Source organism: Anguilla anguilla, chromosome 1, assembly GCF_013347855.1.
Source record: "Anguilla anguilla isolate fAngAng1 chromosome 1, fAngAng1.pri, whole genome shotgun sequence".
Classification (NCBI taxonomy): domain Eukaryota; kingdom Metazoa; phylum Chordata; class Actinopteri; order Anguilliformes; family Anguillidae; genus Anguilla; species Anguilla anguilla.
The window spans coordinates 65,339,698-65,365,774 of record NC_049201.1 but is presented as its reverse complement, the minus strand read 5'-3'; the positions used below and the strand labels follow the sequence as shown (position 1 = coordinate 65,365,774).

Here is a 26,077-nt window from a genome sequence, read left to right as displayed (position 1 = left end):
TGAGAATTATATGTGACCACGTGGAATGTGAATATGTGAATGCTTCATTTTCTTTCACAAAATTTTTTTAGCGGTCTGTTGGTTTGTATCTAATTACTGTACTTCACACTTGCAAATTCATACCAAAATTGCTTATTTTGGGCCCAGTCACTGGGCTGACATAGAATTATCAATTTACACACAGAGCAGGTTTTTACAGAAATGTGCTTACCAGTCAAGGACAGCCTTTAAATAGATTTGAATATACCCATACAAATACATTTATGACCAATAATTGTTCATCACCCCCTTCCTCTATTCATTTAATTCATTGCAAAACACCTTCTACACCTCTCCTAATTGGTCTACCAACTCGTGCTTCTCTGTCTCATACAACGGCTACGATCACCATCAATCTAGGTAAGCTTCTAAGCAAAGTTAACCTGCGCATAAATTATCGTGTATCTAACAAGCCAGTGGCTACAGAATTCAGACTTCGGTGAGGCCAATGGGACACACCTCATAAGTCATAACGGACCCGTGGCAGGAAATAGTTTTCAGTTTTCCTTGTTTAGCCTACTTCGGAAACTGGCACGTGGTTTGACTAATTATAAGCCTTTTTCTCTGATAAATCATAATTAATGAATTCAGAATAAAGCACAGGTATAGCAGTCTTCACCTCTACACCCAATGAACTCCACAATCACGAGGGGATTCGTTTAAAAAATGGAACCACAATATCGCATGGTTTCGCATTGACTTAAATTAAAAGTAGCCTAAATAAAATTGACCTCTGTACTGATTTCCAGAAGTAAAGGTCAGTTTAATGTTTCTTATATATTTGCGATTGTAATGTAACTAATACAATTTCATTACAGTGAACACATTCAAGCGATATTAGAGGCTACTAATAGGTAACACCGTTCATTTCAAAAGCCATTTAGTGACTTCGATGTTTAACCCACCCCCCCCAAAAAAATGTATAAATAAAGAAATAAATTTGGGTGATTGACAGTCAGAAATCTGATCCAGTCAAAGAGACTGGCAGCCAATAGGAAGCGGAGCGCAGTCAGTTTGGATTGGAGGCCCCCGGAGGAGTAGCAAGGCAAAACCATTGAACTGAGCGCGAGCGCTGAGCTGTGAGCTCCGGGGTGAATTGCACAGCTCAAATTCACTATCCTTTAACTTACTATAATTCTGCGGGAAATCTAAGGTGAATGCGGTGCATGTTACTTAGGTGAGTGCCCCCTTTAGATTCTCGAGTTTATATTACACAATGCGTGAGGCTGTGACCATGAAATATAAATTTCTGATGAGCTAGAGTCCCGATAGCAAGCTAGCTTACGTGAGAGCAGAACATGTTGATCGCCATCATTGCTACTGTAGCATTTAGTATGCAGTTTCTACCTGTAAAAGAGTCAGTAATTGTGTTGTTAATTATATCAGTGTGTCATATCTATAGGCAAAACGCCTGTTGCGATCAGATAACTATTTCACCTTGCTTTCTCTTTTATGTAGAACCCTCAATGCAATGTTTGTACGGTTGTCTCGAGTTGTATTTTTTATGAATGGAATTGCTCCAGTCTGATTACCCCGGCAATTTCAAACGATTCATTCATGGTTTTCTTTCTTATTTATCGCTAAAGCCATTTTGTTTTTAAGGGTGATTGGACGACAGACTCAACGGAGTGCTCTTGCTAATTGCTCATCAAATATACTAGAGCATTAGACTCGCAGAATGGAGGGATTTTACGACCAACAAGTGCCTTACATGATTTCAAATGTGAGTGAGAAAAGTTAACAACTTCTACACATTGTGATAATATGGCCACCTATACTTAATGAAACTTAAAAAAAAAACATTATTATCATTATTCTCATTATTATTGTGTACTTTTTCATGTATTTTCTGTTTATGTGTGGTGTCTACAAACAAATAAATAACCCAATCTCAGCCAATTAAAAGTGGTTCTGAATGTTCCTGGCAGATTTTAAGATAAAGCACCTGAGCCAAGGTTAGACCTGTGATTGAACTGTTTTTTTTTTCCTGTCCCTTGATTTCTGTCAGTAAATGTGGTCCATGTCAGAAAATCATTCTATTGACAGCAATTGATTTGTGTTCTTTTTTTTTCTTTTTAGAACCCACAAGGGCAGAAATGTAATGAGAGACCTGGAAGTGACAGAAAGAGAAAATTCATTAACTCTGACCTGGCTGTGGATACTGAAGGTGAGTTGGAAGGGGAAAGAAAGCGAAGTTCATTTCACGGCTTCTTAACATTTAGCAAAATGCAATTTGTGGCCACCTGCACCCTTATGAGCAAGTTGCTTAGAAATCTCAATTAGAACACACTGGTCTCAAAACAGGATCTCCGTGGTTGCAAATCCAATTTGAATTGTGTGATGATATATCAGTGGGCACGGTTGGTACGTTCAGACTTCTTTTTCAATTGAAGTGTTAGAGCTACAGAACTCATGCAACGGAAGAGCTATTTCACAACAAAAGCTTTCATGTGTTTCTCCCTCCCTCCCTCCCTCCCAATCCTGTCTTCATTGTAGAACTGTTCCAAGATCTCAGTCAACTGCAGGAGGCCTGGCTGGCTGAAGGTAAGTGATTGTGGAGCATTTGTAAAGGCTCAGGTTGCTTTGTGAGGAGGGTGGAGAGAGAAAGATGTACGTAAATGAGAAAAAATGTGTCTGAAGTTACCTTCCCAACGTGTAGTCCAATTAATGCAGCAATGGAAGAGGCACCTCTTGTGTCATGCATACATTAGAGGCTGTGATGAGCTCCGATCTTAAGGGAGGCTGAGGAGGCTTTACCCAGAGTGTCATCACAAATTACCAGGAGAAATCTCTCCCTGCTCACTGTCTCCTCTGCTTTTGGCACGAGCTAGCGCAGCGAGCCTCCTCCAGCTCTCTGCCGTCCTCTCTCCTCCTCGCCTTTCTCCAGAGCTCACCCTCAGCGGCTGTGCTCCCTGCTCTCGTGCTTCTTTTTTTTTCTTTAAAAAGTGGATTTATGTATTCAGAGGTGCGCAAAAGAGTCTACCTGTGACTTGGCATTTTTAATTTTTTAAAATATTACTATAGTTATTATTATTATTTTGTATTTTTCTAATGGCAAGAACTCGTCCTTGTGGTCTAATTCAGACGTGATGCTTCAGGATTTAAGTGCAAGTGTCTTTTTCCCATCCTATTTACAGCACAGAAGCTTAGGTTGGTGATGAGTATTATCTTCTCTTTGTATGTCTTCAGCCAGTTTGTGTCAGCATGGAGCCTTTGTCAGTTTCAGTTATCAGTATATCTTTGACTACATTTTCAGCTTGTTTGAAATGCCTGTTGAAAATAATGCTTTTAAGAAGATGAATCCATAAGGACCATATTTTAACCTTGATATTCTTGGTGGCTATATGAATTAGTTGTTATATTTGCCCTGCAACCATAACGAGGTTATTGGACTGATGCTTCAAAATATACTAGCTGTTTTATATAAATGCCATTGTACAATGTTATTTCTTTTTAAGTAGTCTTTTATTTTTTATTTTTCAGAAAATATAGGTGTAGCACTCTGTGCATGCTGGTATCGTGCATATATTTTTTACATTCTCTTATGTTGTTTTCTGTCCATTTAGGTATGCCATTAATATTTTCTTGTAGATGAAAATACTGGTGAAGCAATGTTCAGTTGTGTAAATAATGTATCATGAATTTAAATTTAGCTTTTTAACTTTACATTGGGCTGAGAATTTAGTCAGCATGTAGGGACTCGGGTAGAAAGAGTGTTCCCTTGGTGGACTTTTTTTCCAGGTCAATAAGTTTTCCATGCACAAATACCTTAGGGTTTGCAAAATAACCTGATAACCTAGAGGAGTTTTTTCCACTCTTTCGAAATGACAAATAGTACGTCTCCACTGAAACTCTTTGATTCAAGATGGAGATGGGGAAGTTAAGGACATGTATCATTGTCAAGCTATAAGCTTGTACTATCTTGTCAATGTGTTGCTTTTAGTCCAGAGCAAAAGGGAGAGAGACTGACCTTGTGTCTGTATAAGTATAGTAATTGTTTATTTAAATATGTATCTGAATTAGTATAAATGTCATCTTGTATTGTTATTGCTAAAAGTATGATTAGAATGTCCTATGAAAGCTTCCTGTGGTATTGAATTGCGTAATTTACTGGGTTATTTATATTGAATCGTGACATAATAGTTCATATGCAGTTATTTTAAGACCTGTTCTTTAGAAAATTGAATATCCTGCTGTATGCCCATGTTTTATATCTTGAATTAGATTTCTTTATTTAGATAAGGCTGTCTGTGTTTGCTGCTCTGTAACAGCGCAACATATATATATATATATATATATATTTTTTTTTTTTAAACTTTGCGGTCTGCTAGTGATTGTTCTTAAAAATGGCGTCAAATTTGTATACTAAGCAAACAACCTAAATAAGCAAAAGCCGTAATGGGTATGAAAATGAATGCAAAGCACTTTGTGAAATTCAAACTGAAACCTTGCTTTACATTTCAGGACCACATATTCACCAAAATTTGTTTAACATATTAGTTGATTTATTTGTTTAGTAATATAAACATGATCGCTTGTGAGTCTACTGACATGCTCCTAACATGCTGTATGCAGTTTTACTTGTACCTGTTTTTCCTGATGGGTTAACGGCACATAAAGATGATGTTGCAAGACACTGGCTGTTCATGAATATACTGGAAAATGTGCTCCGAGTGCCCTTCATAATAGATTACCCCAGCTGGGTGGAAGTCATTTTACTGATAGAGACAGTACCACTTGTTTTTGAAATATGTGTCATGAAATTCACTAAGAAGCATGTGATCTTCAGTTTTGTTTTGCTCATATCACATTTGGAACTGAAAATGATAAAGCACACAGCTGTTATTTCTTGATCAGTTACAGTCTTCAACGAACTGAGTTCCCATTTAAGATATGGTAACTAAAAGTGTAATGTTTCTTTTAATTAGGAATGATGTTTATATCATGTTTTGTCAACGTTGGTGTTTTTGGTGGAAGCATGTCTTAGTATTCTGAGTTTTCTCAAGTGGATGAAAAATCTTTTGCTACTGTTACATAGGTGATAAAGAAACTCAATATTTTATGACCTGAGACCAGCTTCATCCATTCTTTAATACATTTAAAAATGCTAGCAATATAAATTAAGATTTTGAAATGAAATTTATGTTTTAAAATAGATGTAGAAATTCTTCACCAGTACATTGAGCTGGTAAGATTATAAAGTATATACCGCAGGGCTTCTAAAAGAATAAGACATAATTTTAATATTTTAGTGTTTCAGTCAGAAAAAAATGACTATGTCCACTGGAGTAGATATTACTGTAAGGATTACAATTCTACCTGTCCTCTATCAATGAGAAGTGTGTTTCAAGACTCCGAACTTAATAAATTACTTCCTGTCCATTAAGATAAAAATGAACACCTACCTATTTCAAAGATTTATTAGTTCAGGTAATTGGAAATAAGAGAAGGGATTATATTAGACAGACTAAATTTCCGACATCATGGGTAAAGAAGTTGATGGGTCACTAAAACTTTATAGGAAGATGTTCTAGAAATGAGGAGACTATGTACTTATTTTACATACAAAAATGTATTTTTTTTGCCTTTTTTGACGAGGTAGTTTTGTTGGGATTTAGTGGCAATGTGTTGGTTTTCATGGCCTTTTAAAGATATTTAATGAGAATCCCATACGTTAAATTATATACTCATATGTTGCGCATAGGTGGTGTGAGCATTTTAGATTTCTTGAATTTGAATTTTTTTTACATTCTTTTACAGAATATCTGAATTTTAGACTTAAAGTAGCAAAAGAGTATAATAGCAGCCTTGAAATGCGATGACATTTAAGGCAGATATTGGCAGATTTGTGAATGTTTTTGTTGGTTCATATAAACCCCTCTTTTGATATTCAAAAAATGTTTGAATAAATAAAGCTGATTTCGTCAGATTTGGAGGGTACGGAGAGAGTGAGCGCAGAGCGCACGGTTCCAGCTTTTTTTTCATATCTTTCACAAAGGATGTGCAACTTTAGACAGGCCTCTGTTTGGCCATCGCTCCTTTCTTTTTTTGTGAATGGCGGCAGAGCTCCAGTTCTCCTGCTGTCCTCAGGAATTGTTCCGCGGATCAGCTGTCCCATTCAAGGAGAGTGGAGTGACTCACATCCTGCTACACAGTCTGTCTGCGGGTCTCTCTCTCTCTCTCTCTCTCTCTCTCTCTCTCTCTGTTTCTGTTTCACTCACTTTAAAAGCATGCCTCTTAGCTGAGATGACAGGCTTATGATTAAAGCTAGAAGAGTACTGCTGTGGTCGCATTTCTGTGCTTTTTAGTATCACATTTAAGAACATAATGCGGTTGTGTTTGGACAACGCTTTTAAATAGGTTATGCATTTGTTTCAGTAGTACATTTTAGGAGCTAAGCATCCGCTAAGCATGTTAAAATATACATAATGAAGTCAAAACACTTGTTTGTTCCTCAGGGCTATGGACAGGCTACCATAGTAGTTACATGCGGTGCTCCAACCCCACTTACCAGCCCCCTCACTCCCACACCGGGAGGGGTTTCTGATAGACCAAAATAATTTTTTAAAGAAATATCTGTGTCTTCATTTAAAGTAAAGTTCCATACTGTGGTAGTTTGGTATTACCTGGTTATTGGTTATTCTACACGTGTGTGTGGAGATATTAGTTAGTCTACAAGTGTGTATGGAGCTATTGGTTATTCTACACGTGTGTATGGAGCTATGTACTCTGTTATGTGATGTTGTCTTAAAATAGCATAGGAATGATGCCGTAGAAAAGTAAGTTGGACAGTACCCGCTCTGCAGGCTATGCTCTTTAGTAGTGGCGTTGATGGTGTAGAGCTCACTGTGCTAGAACCTTACCATGCTTTAAGGATCACCGTCTATTGTTATTCTGCGTACAACTACTTGTTTGCCTCATAAAATGGACGGTTTTTGTACTAATGATAGGAGAGAGAATGAGTAAAATCAGTTTTAACTTGATCATTCTAAGTATAATATCATATAGTCTTTTATCATCCAAATTCAGACCATATATTCTATAGTGTGTGTGTATGTGTTGGGGGAGGGGGGTATCTGATATCACTGATATTAGGTGTTTGTGTGCAGTAAGTCGATATCAATTTTATGTCATATCTCTTGTTGCATTCTGGGCAGTCTAAGCCGTTTCAAATAACAAAATTCAGTGTAATTACAGAAATGACCTGATAATTAGAGGGTGCTGGTAATCATTAAAAAAATGAAAGTATTCAATATTAAAATATTCAGTGACTGACAATCAGATAACAATAATGTTTAAAGATATATGTTTATGAAAATAGGTCTAGGAATACATTCATTTTTCTCACTGCAGTGTGACTGATCAAGTACTAAATATGCCTGTGGTTAGTTCAGGCATGTTTGCATTTACAGTTCTTGTTCTTTTATGTGTTGTATAAAGGGAAGTTCACAGGCATATCCACATGTCTCAACATGTCAACAGTTCTCTATAACATTCCCAATAAAAAGTATGAAAATGAGGTTCCACATGTCTTGTGCTTATAAATAAACGTGTTAATGACTTAGCACAGTTAAATCTCAGATTGCTGCTTTCAGCAACTCCTCAAATTTGGCTTGAGGGACATGACAACTGGTTCAAAGTGTAAATATGTATGTTTATATATATATATATATATATGTGTGTGTGTGTGTGTGTAATATGTATCTGTGAAATATGTGAATGATGAAGTTACGGGAGACAGGGGAACAAATGCCTGTTAAATACCATAACAAGTGACAGGTGTTCTCTAAATTTCATGCTCAGTCTTTCCAAGCAACATAATTAAAAATAAGACAGATCATAAGGACGTGACCTTTGCAAGAGAAAAACATACACTTTCAAAAATTGTTTTTAAAGTGTGATAGCCTGATTCCAAACGGTTAAAACATGTTGTTTGAATTATCTTGGAAAAACAAGTGCAACAGCAGCCTTTGATGTGTTTGATGTTTGGTGTGGATAGGTGTACCAAGCCAAGTGCAATGGCCTCTGGTTGAGGATATCTAGGTAAACTAATATTATTATTATTATTATTATTATTATTATTATTGTCTTATTAACAGATTATGCTCAAGTTCTGAGAGCAAAATTTGTAACATGAATAGTGTGAATGGTCATTGGTGTTGACGGTGGTGTTTATTTTCACCAGTGAGTGACATGCATTATGGCGTCTAACAGCTTGTCCTTTCTCCCAATGCCCCCTCATCCCCGTGTTCTCTCTAGCTCAAGTTCCCGACAATGATGAGCAGTTTGTTCCAGACTTTCAGACTGAAAACTGTGAGTACGCCTCCCGGGGTTTGTTCTTCACATTGTCTTTCCGTTGTCTCACCTGTGCTCTTGCATGGGGCCTCCTGGGATGCAGTGTTGCTGTGATGGGGAGAGGCTGAGATCAACAGAAATAAATGAGGAAGACGCGGCACCGCACTCTGATTTGGTTTCGCTCTTAATTCATTTAAACCAGTGGGCTTTGAACAAGTCCTGCCCCGCTGTTAGCTCAGCGATGATTAGATGTCATTGTGACATAAAAGGACAGCGTTCCACCACAGAGTCTATGGACTCATCAGATATTCAGCTCCTGTGTTCCTTCTGTCCTCTCTGCCTCCTGACTACGGGAGGTTTCCTGTTTGTGACTTGTGCTATATCATAATGCTGCATGTGCATTGCAGCAATATTGCGTGCGTGCATGCCCCTTAATTTGCGTTAGATGCATCAAATTGGAATGTTTCAGCTATTATTGTAGAGAGACGGAACTTTCAGGAATACGTAGCTCAGTATTTGTAGCTCCACCTCTCACATTGTGGAATTTAGGTAAGGGACAGTAGTTTGGTTGGTGAATGCATTGTGACTTATAAGAGCAATGTTTTGTGCTTATATACTACATATTTCTGTGTGTTTTAACACACTGAGTCTTTTTTTTTGAAGCCACTTAAAACCTTCTGAAAAGTAAACCAGGGTAAATCGGAAACATTTTTGGGTGAATATGATTTGCTGGTCTTCATACGCAAATCAAATAAAATGTTTTTGATGCTTTGCTTTTTCACTCAGTAAGCATCTCTCTGCTAGTGGACGCTTGTGATTCAGTATTGTAGGCATTACATAGTGTCTGAAATGGATTTCCAGGAAAAAAAACTTGGCCCGGTACGATCATGATCACGACGATGCCAGAAAGCGAATGTGCCTGTGGGGTATGTGTCACACTGGAGCCCACTGTTTACGTGTCTTTTAGGTTAGTCAAACACAGCCAGTGCTGGAGATCCTTACGTAGGCAGGAACGGTCACAGCTCAGTGAATCTGTGCAGTCTTCTGTGCCAGTGTCCACCTGGCTCTTTGTCCGTGGTCCTCCCTTTGAGCCGAAATTTCAGTTTTTACATTTCTTTAAGAGTGTGAGGGACCGCTTGGCCAAAGGGAACTTGTCAGTATTCCTACAAACATCCGTTTGTTTTGGCGTCAGTTAAACTTTCACGAAACGCCCGAGCGGTCAGCGCTGGTTGTCCCTCCTTTCTGAAATAGTGTGTTCATCACGACCGTGTGGTTAACTCCCTGCAGCCCCCACCGTCCCTCCCTATTGTAGTAAGAGACTGCTGACTACGTACTCCTGGCATGATGGAGCAGGTTGGGGAGGCAGAAACAGATGGTGCAAGGGCGAGGGCTCCGTGGTTGGGCTCCCGTTCAGGCTTTCCAGCCTGCAGCAGTCCCATATGGGCTTCGCCCAAGTTTGGGGAGCTGGAGGGGGCGTTTCCCGTCCCCCCGTGTGGCTGAACCTAGGAAACCCTGACGAGAAGGGTGGGAGAGCTGTTGGACCACATTATTGTACATTTTTCAGTGTTTTCGCATTAGAGACTGGTGTTTCCCTTAATTTCTACATTTTATCTGCATACCTGCCAAAATGACAGCTTTCACTGATATGTTCCTGAAATTGTAGATTTGGCACCCCTAGCATATGTTGGTGGGGGGGTGGGGTGGGTGGCGGGGGGAGTACACTTCCTTTTTTTAAACGGCAAATGAAATATGATCCTGTTCTGATCCTGTGAGTTGTCCGCTCCTTGTTCCGGTGTGCCCCGCACAAAGGATGTGCGGAGAGTTCCTTTGTGTAAAAGATGCACTGAGAGATCTACCCTCTGTAGATATTTTCCAGAATATCCTGTGTAATTTGCCTTTAAACGGAGGCCAGGAAATGTGTCTGTAGAGACCTCATTAGCATTACTAAAGGAGGTGGAAAAGCAAAGGTGAGACTCCACGCCACCATCGTGTAGAACTTCCATATGGAACATCAAACCGCGACCACAAGCGCGCAATCTCATTGTTGAACTTTAATTTGATACAAAATGATGTCACCGCTTAAAAATCCCATTGTGGCCATACTGTGATGTGGACTTCCTCTTTGTGCCATTGCCAAAAAGAGCAGGATTATTTTTATGAATGAAGTCGAAGAAAGCCTGCCAAAGGTGGAACGTAAATGCCAAAATACACCATTTGTAAATCCCCAGTGTAGAACTGTTCCCCTCCGGGGTCTTTTCTGCTTCTATGAATGATGTGTAATTTCTGTCATGCATGAGAGGTTGTTAAATTCAAATGGCTCCTATGCAGTTGGTCAGTACTGAACAGATATTTGTGACTGCTTTGGTCAGTACGTAAGATTCAGTTCATTTAAGCATAAATTTTACATAAAGGTACTTAATCATAATTGTTCTTTCTTTAAAAATAAAATAGCAAGAGCTATTTTTCTCATACAGCCAGACATTTGTTTTCATTTAAAATCTTACAGGAGGGGAAAAAAATAGCAGTTTTGTTTTATGTGAAGACAACGGCAAAAAAATCTGAACAGAAATCAGATTCCTTTTGAAGCATGTTGTTTTGAATGGAAATGCTTAGTCACATTTTTTTTTCCACAGTTTCCCCAGATGTTTTCCCCACTGTGTATATCGCAGCCCATCTGTTGAGGGGGGAGGTGTATTGAGCATCCTTGCAGTGTTTATGTGTATATGACTTGTTTTCAAGTTTAAGATGGTGCCTTTCAATGAAGTAGCATAGGACTGTGGCTGTATGTGGAAAATGTGTGTCTGGGTTGTGACGCAAGGGTACCATTCTTCGCAATATAATATATCTGTATTCATTGGATGTTTCGAAGCAAAAATAGATAATGCATGGCAAATGTATTACTGTGATACTTTCACCTTTTAACCATATGGACTGATACTGAAAGTGTGTTTGCGTAAGATGTAATGAGGAACACGGCAGTGGTAATAAACTGTCATAAATGCGTATGTTTTTTAAAACGTTGTCCATTAAGAAGAAAAAAATCAATGCAAAGAGTAATCGCTGCAATCTGGCCGTGATGGGCGAACCGGCATGCAGTCATGCAGATGAAAATCTGAGCCGCGAAGAACAGTTTGTTTCCATTGAAGAGCAATGGATTCGCCATCGATTTGTGTACCTTCAGCCCCTGCGTAAAATCTATACTGGCATATCCAGGTCTTTTTTAAGTGCCTGTGTTTTATAATGGCCTGTTGTTCTATTTGCCAACGAGGAATAAAAATTCTCTCCATTTTCTATTAATATTTTGAAGACAAAATGGAAACATGACATCTGACTGGACTGCTGGAGGTGCCATACAGCATCTGTTCACTTCATATTCAGTTAAGGTGTTCAGACAACACCTAAAATAAGCTTAGCAGATGATTAGCAGATTTTACAGTGGGTGGTACGTACAGTAGAAATACAATGCCATACTTTAGATGTATTAGATATTTCAGATATTTGCTTTTAAAGTGAGAAGTATAGAACCCTTACTGTAATGTATTATTATTATTATTATTATAGTGAATGGAGAGAAACACTAAAATAGTGGGTGGGTCTTAATTTAAAAATGCAAATTAAAAAATTTTCTAAATTACGTTACATTTACATTAATAAAAAAATGTGATTTATCGGAGTGCTCAACATGTCACACACTATCCAGAAGTCTGCTTCAGGTACTTCTTTAGGAATCACCTAATTAGCCTGATAAGGAGACTGTTCTGTCTCCATGATGGTGTTCGACCCAGTCAAAGGTCTCCCCTCAGGAAATGCCGCTTTGACCTTTCATCGATGACCTGTAAAGGTCACGCCCCACAGAGGGCTCTGCACAATTCCTCTGTTTTGAAACAAGCACCCACGTGCACGTCCCCTGAGACAGGAGCGTCGGGTTTCGTGTTGTTAGATTGATTTCACAGCGCATGCCGCCATGCGAGGCATCTGTCAGCATGTGGACGGGACTGAGGAAAAACATCCGGAACTCCTCTTCCTCGTTGCCTTGAAGGGCACCCCCGTCTGCACCTGAAATGGAACATTCCACAGAAAACACCTTGATAGGTGCTTGTTAGTTTTGATTATGCTTTCTTTTTAAATTATTGAGTAGAAATACTCTTTTGAGACCATTTATATAGCCTTTTGCTAAAAGCAAATATTGTTTTGTGTAAAGTTGTAAAAATATGTGACATATTGTATTGAAAGACAATTTTTTTGCTAGCATTTAATAGGTTTTTATTGTTTCCAAGACTGTGTGGAAAGACTTTGGAAAGGTTTTTTGTTCTGGAGATCCAAACCCATAGCCATGTCTTCAGGGCTGTGACAGGTCCTAATTCATGCATTTGCACATTTTATATTTCACGTACACCCTACACAATTTATTCTCCTAAAGACTGTCCTTCGAGTTTCAAGGAATATTCGTAACACAAGGTTACCTTCCCTACTCAAAAGTGCAGTGATCCCATTGGCTGTTCTCACATGACAATGGTAGAACAGGCACAGGGGAATGAAAGGGCCATTTAAGTTATTTTAGGCACGGTGCTTGTTTGCCAGAAGAGGATACCATGGGTTGATTGTGCCTGGAATAAAGCAAACCGAAAATATTCTTAAGGAAAAGAAAAATTACAAATACTATTCAGAAACCACTCTGATCAGGGACAACACATTCAGCCCAGGTCTGAGAAAAGCACATTTCGAAGTGCTTTAGGCTTTCAATCCGTTTGTGAGATGTTTGTTCTTGTATCCCCCCACACATACAGTGGGCCCAGAGCCTTGATCAGTCTGTGTAATTCAATTAGCGTTGATCATGACTGCAGATGATGGGAATTTAATCAGGAATAATTTGGTACTTAGCAGCCATTTAAGTACGCACCGGGACTGTGGAGAGGTAAAGAACAATACTGAGATCAATGGGACTGCAACCGTCGGGACGATATTGGCAAATGACTGAAAGGAGATATGAAGGGAGTTTACCGAAGCTTTGAGGCCGTTGCAGTGTAATGGCCCCCGTTCTGTAATGGCATTATTAATGAGATTTTAAGTAAGTCTCCCTGAATGATCGAGTGCTGTGGTCGCTTAATGCCCGGTGATGCGGGCGTGGCTCTATAGCCATGTGGGTCGGGAGTGGCCTGTCTCTGCGTAATGCCATTATGTTGTGACTTTATAAGCCGGTGATGAATGAGTATTAATCTTCCTATTCCCTCTGTCCCTACCTACCCTCAACACCCCTTCCTCTCCCCCTCTCTCCCCTCCGCCCCTTTGCGCCCGTGTAGTGGCGTTCCATGGACTGCAGCTGAAGATCAAGAAGGAGCCGCACAGCCCCTGTTCAGAGCTGAGCTCTGCCTGCAGCCAGGGCCAGCCCTTCAAACTCAGCTATGGGGAAAAGTGCCTGTACAGCATCAGGTGAGGGGGCAGGGCACAGGGTGGTACTGGGGTCCCTGGAAGTGTCACACCCTGCGTGGCACGCCATGGATAACCCCCCCCCCCCCCCTATTCCTTCCGCTTGAATTGTTCTATTAAAGGCGAGTTGCGCCACCAGGTTGCCAATTTCACACCATGTAAGATTTCTGACAAGCATTGGTTTTAGGACGAGGATAAGGACAATCTTTCATTTCCTTTTGCCTCGATAAAGCGATGCTTCCTGTGCACTTCTGTATTGGAAAATGCAGGATCTTGTAGATTATTTAGCAGAAATATGATGCATGACATGCAGAGCTAAACACTAAATTAAATTCTGACCATTTATGATGATCTCGCTGAGGACACTTTCCTTTAGAAGAAAATTAAATTTGGGCCCCATGCCTCAGCTTGCCCTTACAAGCAAGACGACTGAAAAGTCACATGCCCTTTTCTTATTTCAATTCTGAATGCTGTCATTAGAACCTGCAATATGTTGTTTGGCAGGTCTTTGTTAATGACGCTACACCGCACAAAGATTGACTCACTGGTAATCTAGGGAATACGATTGGTTAAAGAGGTTAATTGAAGCCCTGCTTCTCATATCGTGTGTCTTTCTCTCTTCATTTCCCAAGCTTCTTTTTATTCAGTTCTAATCTAATGTGTTGATTGAAATAGATCATTTCGGTACTATTCAAAAGGAAAGAATATTGTTAACCTTGATTGCTGTAGTTAAAACTGTGTAAAATATCAGGCTTTTCCCTGTGAAAGTGATGGACAAAAGCTGCCTGCTTCTCTGAACAGTCTGAATGTAACTCGAGTAACATGCACCTGAAATGAAAAAAATAATGGGGTTTACTATACCTAAATTACCTCACATTAAATGCGATGAATTGCTCTTTCAAAAGTGCAAAAACAAACGCACAGCAAACGCATGGTTGCCTAGCTACATTCGGGCTTCCATTGATTTGATTTGCAAAGTGTGCATGGCATTTACTTTCCCATATGCTTCTGTAATTATGCAAGCAGCAGATCTGTTTTTATAAGGCAAATGACACTTGAGTGAAACAGCCACATTGATAATAATAATGACAATTTGTTTAAAGTTGCATAGGGAAAATGTCAGAGCCCACATAATTCAGTCCCACCTACTTAATCATCCAGTACAGAGGATTAAATAGGCCTTGGCAGACCATGGAAAAGGCTTCTTTGTTACTGAATTACTTTATCATCTTATAGGTGAAGCTGAAAAATATAAGGCGTCATTGTATGTGGATTAACGTCTTTCTGTGAAGAGTGTCAAATTAATAAAACATTTTTAAGACTTTACAAATATGTGTACAACAGTATCTGAATCATGCCATGTGATTACTAGCTTTGATACTGTTCACACTTAATGTTTGTGCTGCTGCCAGTAGGTTATGCTTTTTATCCATGGATTTGCTGTGTAAAAGGACGTATTAGATATTTTGGAGCCATTGAACATAGATCCTGGGTCCACCCTGATACTGCAGAAAATCACCCTTGAATATCCTTTCCTATATAATAACCCTATCCTTAAAAGTTATTAACCCAGTTATTCAGCCCGGGCTTTGAATGACTTTGAAACCTGGGGGTTCTGTGGTGATCTTGCCGATCCTGCTGGTGCTGACGGTGGCTCCTCTCTCCCATGTGTTCCAGTGCCTACGAGCCGAAGCCCCATACGACCATGAAGCCCTCCAGTCCGCCCACTCCCGGCAGCACCCCTGTGTCCCCGCTCCACCATGCCTCCCCCAGTTCAGCCCCCACGCCAAAACCAGACAGGACGTACCCTCACCCAGCCCCCACACAGCCAATCCCAGACAGCTCCTTCACAATGGACCACAGGTAACCTGCTACCACTGTGGATATTACACGTGATATAATGGATCACGTCACTGGATGGATGTTGCAGTTATTGAACAAGTTTTTCCAGCTGAACAATATATTTTTTTTGTTTTCTGGTCATTTCTTCTGCACAGATTTCGACGCCAGCTGTCAGAGCCCTGTCACTCTTTCCCTACACCTTCCTCCATGTCCCGGGACGGTCGCCCAATGTACCATAGACAGATGTCAGAGCCAAACATCCCGTTCCCTCCCCAAGGGTTCAAGCAGGAGTTTGCTGACCCGCTGTTCGAACACCCTGCCATGGTGGGGGCCCCCATTCCTCAAGCGTACGCTCCATCCATGATGATCAAACAGGAGCCAAGAGATTTCACCTATGACTCTGGTAAGAGAAAGGTCTCTTTGTTTGCTTGTACCTTGCACCATATGGATATGCTATAAGAAAAGTCCATCTGTCCAGGACTGGAAAACATAGTAGTACCAGAATGAAGATGGCTGTCTTATGTCAGAAAATTGCCTGAGAGAAAGTCTAAAGAAAATGTAATTCCCAAAATCTCTCAAGTGTGGAGGCACATACGTTGCTTCCTCCATTTTGTGCAGAAGATCGTTTGAGGAATGGAAATGTTTATAGGATTAAATCTTTATTAGGCTCCTGATCTGGTTTGTGCGGCTGCTCGGGGTCAGGCGGGCGTGTGTAATTTCCTGTGATCCTGGAATAGAAAGTGAGCCTGGGTTCACCATGTCACCCCCCCACCCCCCACCCACAGCCACCCCCCTGGGCCCCGGGCCCTGGGGCCGCTGGCCCCTTTGGCCAACGTGAATGAAACTGTGGCTGCCTGCTGTGTTCATTCATAAAGCGCAGACGCTGCAGAGCCCGGTCGGACAGGAACACAGCTTTCCCGCAGCTGCTTCCTGTCCAGATTATTCTGATAAAAAACAGTCCGCGCTCCTCCTCCCTCTGCCTCAGAACCGCTCCTTCCCCTTGCTCTGTTCTGAGATGGCCTGTCATCCACATACACCAGCACAAAGGCCCCCTACATTTATACTCTGTAAATATATAATCAGCTTAGATATTCAGATGTACACTCTAGTATCTAGTAAAGCCAAATATTATCTGTTAAAATCATGCAGAAATGGCAAAGGATCTTTGAAAATTAATTTATTGTATTTTTTAATCATTCAAGCCTATTGAGTATTGTAGGAAGACAATCACAGAGGGTTGAAGAAATAAAAAACATCTGATTTGTGTACTGCAATCATAAATTGTAACCCCGGAAACAATATTCCATCCATGTCAGCTAATGGTGCTCCCTAGGCAGATGTAAAATATTCTTAGTGGGGATATCATGCTTTTCCTCTCAAATTTCATGTTTATAATTGTAGACTACATTAAAGTTTAGACATGATTAAATGCTAACACACGTAGTGTAGTCAAACTCTGACCATAGCATATGCAGACATGAATGTATAGCAGGTGTGTGTAAAATGGCAGGCCTGGTGGACTGTAGCCTTTTCAACATGGTTTACAGCTCAGATTGACCCTTCTATTGGGATTTATTAGGACTCATACGGAGGCTTGTCTGTGGGCCACTGTCCTGTGGGAAGGAGACTAGGGTAGTTGGCAATTTAATTAGCAGTAATTTCCTCCACCAGCCCATTACTTTGATGAATCTCAAAGCAATGTTTATGGCTTCAAATTAACTGGGGTAGTCATTTTATTGAGCAGGCACTTTGTAAATGTTTCTACAGTTTGATTATAATCTGACTTATGACTTCAATGATGAAGCACCACAGAAATCAAACAAAAATGGAGCAATGTAAACAGAAAGGACAGAGTTGTCTGAAAAACTCTGTTGCTTCCCAGAAACCTTGGGAGGATAAATAGCCTTTTATTTTCATTTTATGTCTTAGTCTGAGGAATATTTAAATGTTTGGAGAGAAATGTGTTCAGATTTAACATCTGTAAAAACAAAAAACATTTGGCAGATTATAGGTGATTTTAAGGTGAATTCTTCTAAGGTACATAAAGCAGTATTAACTTTCCATTGCTCATTTAACAAAAGCCTACTGGACCAATGTTTTATATTAATCCTTAGAAGCAATCCAAAATCAACATGTGTGGTGATGTGTCAATTAACTTTTTACATTAGCTATATACAGTGAGCTCGATAATGTTTTCTGATTTGGCTGTGTACTCCACAATTTTATATTTGTAATCAAACAACTTGTATGTGGTTAAAGTGCACATTCTCACCTTTTATTTAAGGGTATTTTTTTTATTTTCCATGTAGAAATTACAGCACTTTTTATGAATAGTCCCCATTTCAGGGCATCATAACGTTCTGATTAGTCAGGCGTATTGCTTCCCTAGTGCAAGAGCCTTCAGTATCTATTTTTGCTTCTAGCCGTTTGATTGCCTTTGGAGTCTGATATTGGCAGTCAACATGAAGACCAGGGTTGTGCCAGTGAAAGTCAAGGAGGCTATTACGAGGCTGAGAAATAAAAAAAAGTCAGAGATGTAGGCCACACCTTAGACTTACTTAAATTAACTGTTTGGAAAATTGCTAAGAAGAAAGACCGCACTGGTGAGCTCGAAAATCACAAAGAGCCTGGTAAACCAAGGAAGACCTTCACAGTGAATGCAAAATAGATATACAAAGTGGTGTAATTTCTACATGGGTGAAAACAAAATGTATGAAAATATTCTCAAATAAAAGTAAATGTTCAAAATGAACCCATTTGATTATGGTTGACCAGCTAATGTTAGTTCATATTAGTTAGGATCATAATGTAGTTGACAAGGCTCCTTACCGGTGGATTCAATAAGATAGAAGATGTCCGGGAATGATTGACCACTGAGTTGGATCATTTGTTCACTCTGTAATCACATAAGGACAGCACTCGAGTTTTATTTGGTTTATATTACCAAAATACCTTGGTATGTAATGTAATTTGCAGACGTTATAATAAAATAGCAATGATAGCTAGCTCGATCTACGATGTGTCCTTACAGTGACAGATACAGGATTTTTTGCCCCTTGCTGGCTCTGCCTACGCACTTGTGACGCAATACTGACTGTATCTGCACCAGTACCAAGATGTAGATGTCCAAGACTATCTCAGAATTTTAGAAAGTAGAGCTTTTTTTTCGCTAGAGAAACCACATATTTTCTCCTAAGGAGAAAACCCAAAATACAGTCATACTTTAAGCTTGACCAACATGAATGTATAATGATGATTATAAAACAGGTAGGGCAAATCTCGCAATCTTATTAATAATAGTATTATTAATAGATAGTGTTATAACCGTATATCCAACCGGTTTGGATGTCTAATGCTTCTTTACAGTTCTATTTCAGTCATCACTCTGTGGCTATTTATCATCAATCATAAACAAGGCATAAACTCTTGTTAGCTCACTAATGCTAGCTAGCTTGTTTGGCAGAACAAAAGAGTTCACTAACGTTACATAGCCTCCGCCTTTGTGCCAGCAGCCAGGAACTACTTTCTTTTAAATTATTCGTGTAATGAAATAGTTAATGAACACCATTTTAATTGGATTGTGTGTATAATATCTGTATTATTATATTCTGTAACCATATTATAAAATAGCAATAACTAATTCCAGGCCATAGTAGGTCTATATTTCATTTTGGCCAAACAACACCCCTTAGCTGTGATATAATCACAATATACCACTGCCTGTCATGAGTTATTGCTTAATAATCGATCATAGATTAATTGTTAACATCTCTTATCAAGCATGAATATATTGAATCGGCCTTAATCAACTTCTGTAAAACCTTCTCTTACACATTTGATGTGAAACTCCTCTTATACTGTAAGTTTCACTTTCTAATTCGCATTATATTGTCTCTGGAAAAATTCATTTCCCCCTGATCTACACGCTCAAAATAATAGTAGTTTTATTTTTTAGATAAATAGCTTTGCACCTATGCTTTTATCATTCATAAATCTTAACTAGTTTTTGAGTATTTTCTCTCCTCCACTGAGAATAGGCATTGCCATTGTCTTCTTGTGGTTTTTAGAACTCTTTATTTTGTTTTTCCAGCAGAAGTGCCTAGCTGTCATTCTGTCTACATGAGACAAGAGGGCTTTCTGGCACATGCCAACAGAACTGAAGGTAAGGATTAAATATTAATATTTTATTTAAATGTTAATAATATCCGACTCAAACCCATTTTCTAGGGTCTAATAACAACTTATGAATACTGTACTATTACGTTTCTATTCTGTATGAAAAGAGGCATCATGTTAATTTCAGCTCTGTTTTCTGTGTTTTGTAGGCTGCATGTTTGATAAAGTCGCTAGGCATTTTTATGATGACACTTGTGTGGTCCCTGAAAAGCTTGAAGGTGAGACCTCTTCTATATTTATAAAAGTAAAAATAGCTTTGGTGGTTCAGCTACAGTTAAATGCCGCATTTTCACAATTTTTGTTGTGTTGGCTCTGTACTGCAGCACATTGGATTGAAATAAAACAATTAATAGGAGGTTAAAGTGCAGACGACTGTCAGCTTTGATTTATTGACATCCGTATTGGGTGATCCGTGTGGGCATTACTGCCATGCTTAGACATAGTCTGCCCATTTTAGAGGAACAAAAGTAATTATAGAAATTAACGTAGTCTGACAAGAAGTCACAGTATTTAATACTTGGCTGCAAATTCTTTGCATTCGATGACTGCGTGAAACTGGTAGACACCACTAAATGGTGGGTGTCTTCCCTGGCGATGCTCTGCCAGGCCTGTACTACAGTCATCTTCAGTTCCTGTTTGTTTTGCCTTCAGTCTTGCCTTCAGCAAGTGAAACACATGTTCAGTTGTATTCAGGACGGATGATTGGCTTGGCCAGTCAAAAGCAATCCTCTTGTTGGCCCTGAAAAACTCCTTGGATGCTTTCGCTGTTTGTTTTAGTGTAAATACCTTCAAATTAAAGTTGACAGTTTGCTCTTTAACCTCATATTCATTCTTTTATTTAAAATTCAATGTGCTGGAGTACAGAGTGAAAAATTGTGTCACTGCCAATATTTTTGCATTTAACTGTATTTTGGTGACTGTTTGTTCCTTACTCTAAATTCAAGCATTTTTTTTCTTCCTGCATTTTACACATTATGCATTTGGTGTTCACAGAAATTTATAGAAAAATATGTTTTTTTTTAAACCATAGCCTTGAGTTAATCAAAATGTGTCCTTAAATTTGACTCTCAGTTAAAAGCATGTGTACCTTTTTATCAATGCTGCTCCCCCCCCCCCCCCTTCCCAAGGTGAGATTAAACAGGAGTCTGGTCTGTACCGCGAGGCCCCAACTTACCAGCGCCGCGGCTCCCTTCAACTTTGGCAGTTCCTGGTGGCTCTCCTGGATGACCCCTCCAACTCCCACTTCATCGCCTGGACCGGGCGTGGCATGGAGTTCAAACTCATTGAGCCAGAGGAGGTGAATCTCATTCTGTTTATTTTTCATCCGAATAAAACTTTAATCTGTACCTGATCAGTCGCACACTAGAAATAAAATAGCACGTCTATAAAAATGGTTCCTTTGTTGGAAATTGTTCTAACAATCTGATCAAACAGTCTGGTGGTTTTAATCAAGTTAATTGAAAGAAACCTCAACAAATCACTCCAGCACAAAGTAAAACCTGGATCCAACCCAGCTTGCAATGTGGGCCTGCTTTGATGTAGGCTAGAAAACTAGCACTTTGATCCTTTTCTAATTTAATTTTGCTGACTGCCAAGTAATATTTTTTTCTATGTACATTATCAAAAAAAGGCTTTATAATTTGCTTGTTTAAAAGGACAAAGCCTATTGCTGATAAAAACTTGGCCAAAGCCTTGAAATCAGTCATATGGACAACCGGTCGATTTAATGTTTTGATATGTTTAGAGCCTGAAAATGAAAAATGTGTGTAGATTTTTTGACCCCTTGAAAGAGTCTGGCCCTATTCTCTGTCATGACTTCATGCACAGAGCAGCTCAATGTCCTCTGTGCTGAGCCTGTATAGGTGGGGGTAGACTTGGCCTCTAGCCATTGGCCAGCTGCAGCAAACAGGGGGGCCATTCATGGCATCAGGTGACCAAACAAGCTCGGCTCCTGCAGTCAGCAGCCATAAATTCTCCCTTTGGCTTTGGCAGGTGTAAAATTTGAATAAGCGGTGAACCAAGTAATAAGGCACAAAACTGTCAGTACAAAGTCTACGGAGACCAAGGGAAGTGAGATATAAAATGGGAGACTGGTGGGTGGTCTCAGAGACAGGTGCTGTGGCATCTGCTGGGCCCTGAGCTGTGTACATGATGACTCATTGTTAGCACCTTTTCAATGACAAGCATGTAGTTGTATGTTTTTTTAATTACCGATATGCATGGTTTTTAATGGTTATTATTCTGAAATATGTATTAGTCTCAATTGTTGCACTGATGAAGTAAATCAAGCTCTTCTTGTCTGTTTAGTATTATGTACTGATTATCTTGTGAAGGAGGCACAACTGTTTATTTGCCCAGGGTATTTGTTCATAAGAGTACTGTTCTAGAAATACCTCCTCTTGCACACATGGTTAGAATAACTGAGGTGATGCTGTAATCCTCTATAGAACAGTTGGTGGTTAATCAAAAGCTGGGAAGATGTGGCAGTAGCTTCAGAATGTGTATAGGTGGGCATTGAAAGTGGTCAGGTCAGCAATGCATGGCATAAGCATATGTTGCCTCACTCTGTTTTTATATAGGCATTGAATTGTTTGATTGAAATACATTATTTGCGTTGATGAAGGGAGGTTAAAGGAGTGTTAATTTGAATTGTGAAAGGATTTATTTCTTTATTTTAATACTTAATGCTTTCATCACCACCATTTCAGCTTGTCTCATGTATTTCAGCTAGGTGACCTGAAATTAGCAGGCTAACTGTGCTATAAATATTCATCTTTGTGTGAGCAGAAGTGACAACACCGACTGAGAACATGAAAGCAAATATATTTGCTCAATATACTTATTTGGTATTTTTTGTGTGCGCATATCTTTAAGGTTGCTCGTCGTTGGGGAATTCAGAAAAATCGTCCAGCTATGAACTACGATAAACTCAGCCGATCGTTGCGTTATTACTATGAAAAAGGAATCATGCAAAAGGTGAGATGGACCATAAATACAGTAAAAAAATCGAAGTACTCTTGAAAGAATTTTCCTGTTTTTAAAAGAAGTAGGCTACTCATTTGGTCTCATTATGCATACTGAACTTGAATATGTATTTTGATCCTCAAGGTGGCGGGGGAGAGATATGTGTACAAGTTTGTGTGTGATCCCGAGGCCCTCTTCTCCATGGCGTTTCCTGACAATCAGCGCCCCGTGCTGAAGACTGACATCGAGCGGCAAATCAACGAGGAGGACACAGTCCCACTGTCGCACTTCGACGAGAACATGCCGTACATACAGGAAGGAGGCTACTGCAACCCCCATCCGTACAGCGAAGGCTACGTCTATTAATGCCCGATCAGTGGGATATTCTAGTACCGTGTGATCGGAGACTTAGACTTTAAGGCTTCTTCTGACCCCCTATGTATCACAACGCGGCCATTATCCAGGATGGAGAGTGCACTTTATCGACAAAGACTGACAGTGTAACCTACCCAGGCCAAGCCGAACATTCATTTCATTTGTTTATGTTCATAAAAGGGAGATTTATTAAGCTACGCTGCCTTCTTGCAAAAGAAGAGATGTCTTGGGTTAAGGATATCTAGGAAAGATTTGCAAAATCTTTGAGAAAGCTGATCATTCTGAGCATTTTTAAAAAAATGTTACCAAAATGGTTTTCAGTTGTTTTAGGTCTATTTTCCTCAAATCTTTGTGTTTTAAGTTTTCTCGCCATCTATTTTGTAACTGATTTAAATAAATAATACAATGTATTGTTATGAAATGCTTTTAAAATACTTTTATGGTGAAGTGATATAATTATAGACTTAAAACAATATATTATAAAATTGAATATTTAGTTCACATTTAAAAGACATTTGCTTTGCTGCCAGTTTAAAAATGCATCTTAATTTGAAGCTTATGCAAGGTTTAAATCAGCAAAATGTTTTTTTTTTTTTTTTTTAAGTTATTTCAAAATTTGTGATGTAAATTTTATAATTTCTTAAATTTGCCCAGAATATGTATTGACTCTTATGTACTGGCATGCAGGAAGTACAGTACCTTCATGAACGGTGTGATTCGCTGAAATTGAATTTATGTTGCTCGATCGCATGGGAAGGCTGCGTGCGCTGTGTATTGGCAATGCCTTCAGGGAATCAATGCCTACTGTGGTCATTTCAGGCAGGTCCAAGCTCATACACAGCTTAATTTTACAGCGTGTCTCTTTCGTCACGAGGGACCCATCTTGTGATGACACCGTTCAGAAGTTCTTGCGATTAGTCTAACCTTAGTCAGAGTTTGACAATACGCACCAGTACTTGACTACATTTGATGGTTTTGCTGAACTGATTTCTCCCTCGAGAGAGAGACGCTCAGAGGATCGGCCTTGTCCACAGCATTACATGCCCAACACGGCAGGAAAGAGGGTGATTGCATAAGGAAATCAAGTCAACATCACTACCCCATGTCTGTTGCCAGAAAGGGGGATAAGACTAGTGTAAATATGAGTATATACACAAGAACTAGTAGTGCTGGCACTGTCATGTGAAATTACAGAGAACCTTCAATATAAATGTGAAGTTTGTTTTCCTCCCTTTTGTCCTTTTAATTTTCCTTCAACCAGCTAGCGACTGACAAAATCCATTCCACTGCATGAGGCTTGGAAGTAATTGTCTTCTGTTATGCTCTGGCTCCAGCATTGTGCAGGCCCTTTTCTAGTTAGTATTGTCATTTTCACTTTTACATACAAACCCATTTGTAAGGGGTTATATACTCTTTATTCAGGAGTTCCCCACATACTCCCCTATATTGTTGAAGAGTTTGAAGATGAATTGAAGAAATAAAATGGGGGAAAAAAATCAACTTTTTTCCATGTAATTATTTGAACGCACGTCACGCTGTGCAATGCTTTCTGCAGTACTTTCGTGTCTGGTAACTTTATATTCAGAAGGGGTATGCTGAAAATATGTCCTAAATTAGGTGATGGATGCATTTGGTCCATTTTATAATTCCCACCTCAATAACACAGTTTTTCTTAACTATTCTATGTGTATGTATTTGCCACATAGGACTTCAGAGCTTTTGCATATTACCATAACCACAGCCTATAAAATCGTATTTCAAATGTCTTACTATTCATAGTTGCAAGATGTACATTTTGCATTGTGAATTGAAAATACAATGTCGACATGATCTTTTTACAGGAAAAAGCACCAGAATTAGATGGTATTTTATAATGAGAGCACATAAGTTGCAACAAATCTTCACTTCACTGTCATTGAATGTTTTGTTTAATTTTTAAAAAGAAAATGTGTATATTCAGGTGACCACACCTTATGTGAATGCTGCTTGTGTGTTCTTTTAGGCAGATAAAGACAAATGGCAGCTAAATTCTAAAGAAAGTTTTGTTTTTTTTAATTTTCTTTTTTTTTACTTTGAGGAATTGAAACTATGATTACAGTCACTGTGTAATAAATGTAAAAAGGTAGCAATTTGGGGGGTGGGGTGGACAGCAGTTTAAATCTTTGTGTAATAAAATAGTGTTGAAATACAAAATGTTTATTGCATTTGAAATATTTTTCTTTGACCACCTTTAAAAAATTAAATGTCATAAATGTCTTAAATGTCATACAGAAAATCGATCTCTCCTGTTGCATATCTCTGTAAGGGCTGTGTAGGGATCCCTATTTATGGCATATGTTTTGCTGTACTTAGCTTGAAGTACTGGAAAAATAAAGCATGCCATAATTATTATTTTTGCTGGAATTAAGTAGCTGTGAAACCTGAATTGCCCTTCACAACAAGAAATGTGTAGTAGAGCAGCTGAAAAACTCCTCAGATCTATGCAGTCCCACACAAATACTAGCTTCCGAAAGCAAAGTTCAGTCATCAGGACACAAATCCTTGTGGTTTATTCAAACTTGAGCATTGAAAGCTTATGCAAAGATGTCCATGCTTTAAATATTTTAAATATGTGGTATTATCTTGTTCCATCAGGGAAATGGCCAACACCGGTGGTCTGTGAGTTTCAAAAGGCGCTTCTCGCCAGTTCAATTTCATAAGAAACAAAAATCTCGCCAATTCCAAACAGTCTTGTTGTCTGAAACTCTTAAATCCCATAGTGATTAGACAGGAAATAACTGAGGTAATCCTGTTAATTTAGATTTCATTTAAAATAATATCTCAACTGACAGTTGTAATGTATAGTCGCTGTATCCTGAATTTAACAAATGCTAATATTTATGGACAACCATTCTCTTTCCTGTAATATGTGTCTAGCTATGATTGCTCTTTTTCTCTTACTCTCTCCCTCTAGCAGATG

At 39.1% G+C, this 26,077-nt stretch overlaps 1 protein-coding gene across 3 annotated transcripts; it reads left to right on the top strand.

Annotated features, from left to right (window-relative positions):
* The first annotated feature begins 1,036 nt into the window (after nt 1–1,036).
* etv1 (ETS variant transcription factor 1) lies at nt 1,037–25,311 on the top strand. Of its 3 annotated transcripts, none has more exons than XM_035389121.1 (13): nt 1,037–1,216; nt 1,642–1,762; nt 2,119–2,206; nt 2,536–2,583; nt 8,299–8,352; nt 13,635–13,764; nt 15,439–15,624; nt 15,759–16,006; nt 19,697–19,765; nt 19,929–19,997; nt 20,907–21,076; nt 22,654–22,755; nt 22,888–25,311. In XM_035389121.1, the coding sequence occupies exons 2-13, from the start codon at nt 1,718–1,720 to the stop codon at nt 23,107–23,109; spliced, it is 1,431 nt and encodes a 476-aa protein (XP_035245012.1). In that variant the 5' UTR covers nt 1,037–1,216; nt 1,642–1,717; the 3' UTR covers nt 23,110–25,311. The 3 variants fall into 3 exon arrangements, with proteins under 3 accessions (XP_035245012.1, XP_035245003.1, XP_035245019.1); XM_035389112.1 differs by having other exon boundaries at nt 1,038–1,216; nt 19,694–19,765; XM_035389128.1 differs by lacking the exons at nt 1,037–1,216; nt 1,642–1,762; nt 2,119–2,206; nt 2,536–2,583 and adding an exon at nt 2,620–3,189 and having other exon boundaries at nt 19,694–19,765; nt 22,888–23,109.
* Nucleotides 25,312–26,077: the final 766 nt, after the last annotated feature.

Coding starts and splice junctions, on each gene's coding strand:
- etv1 (XM_035389112.1), top strand. CDS start 1,718: ATGGAGGGATTTTACGACCAACAAGTGCCTTACATGATTTCAAAT. Junction 2,207..2,535: donor CCTGGCTGTGGATACTGAAG/GTGAGTTGGAAG, acceptor TCTTCATTGTAG/AACTGTTCCAAGATCTCAGT. Junction 22,756..22,887: donor AAAAAGGAATCATGCAAAAG/GTGAGATGGACC, acceptor TTGATCCTCAAG/GTGGCGGGGGAGAGATATGT.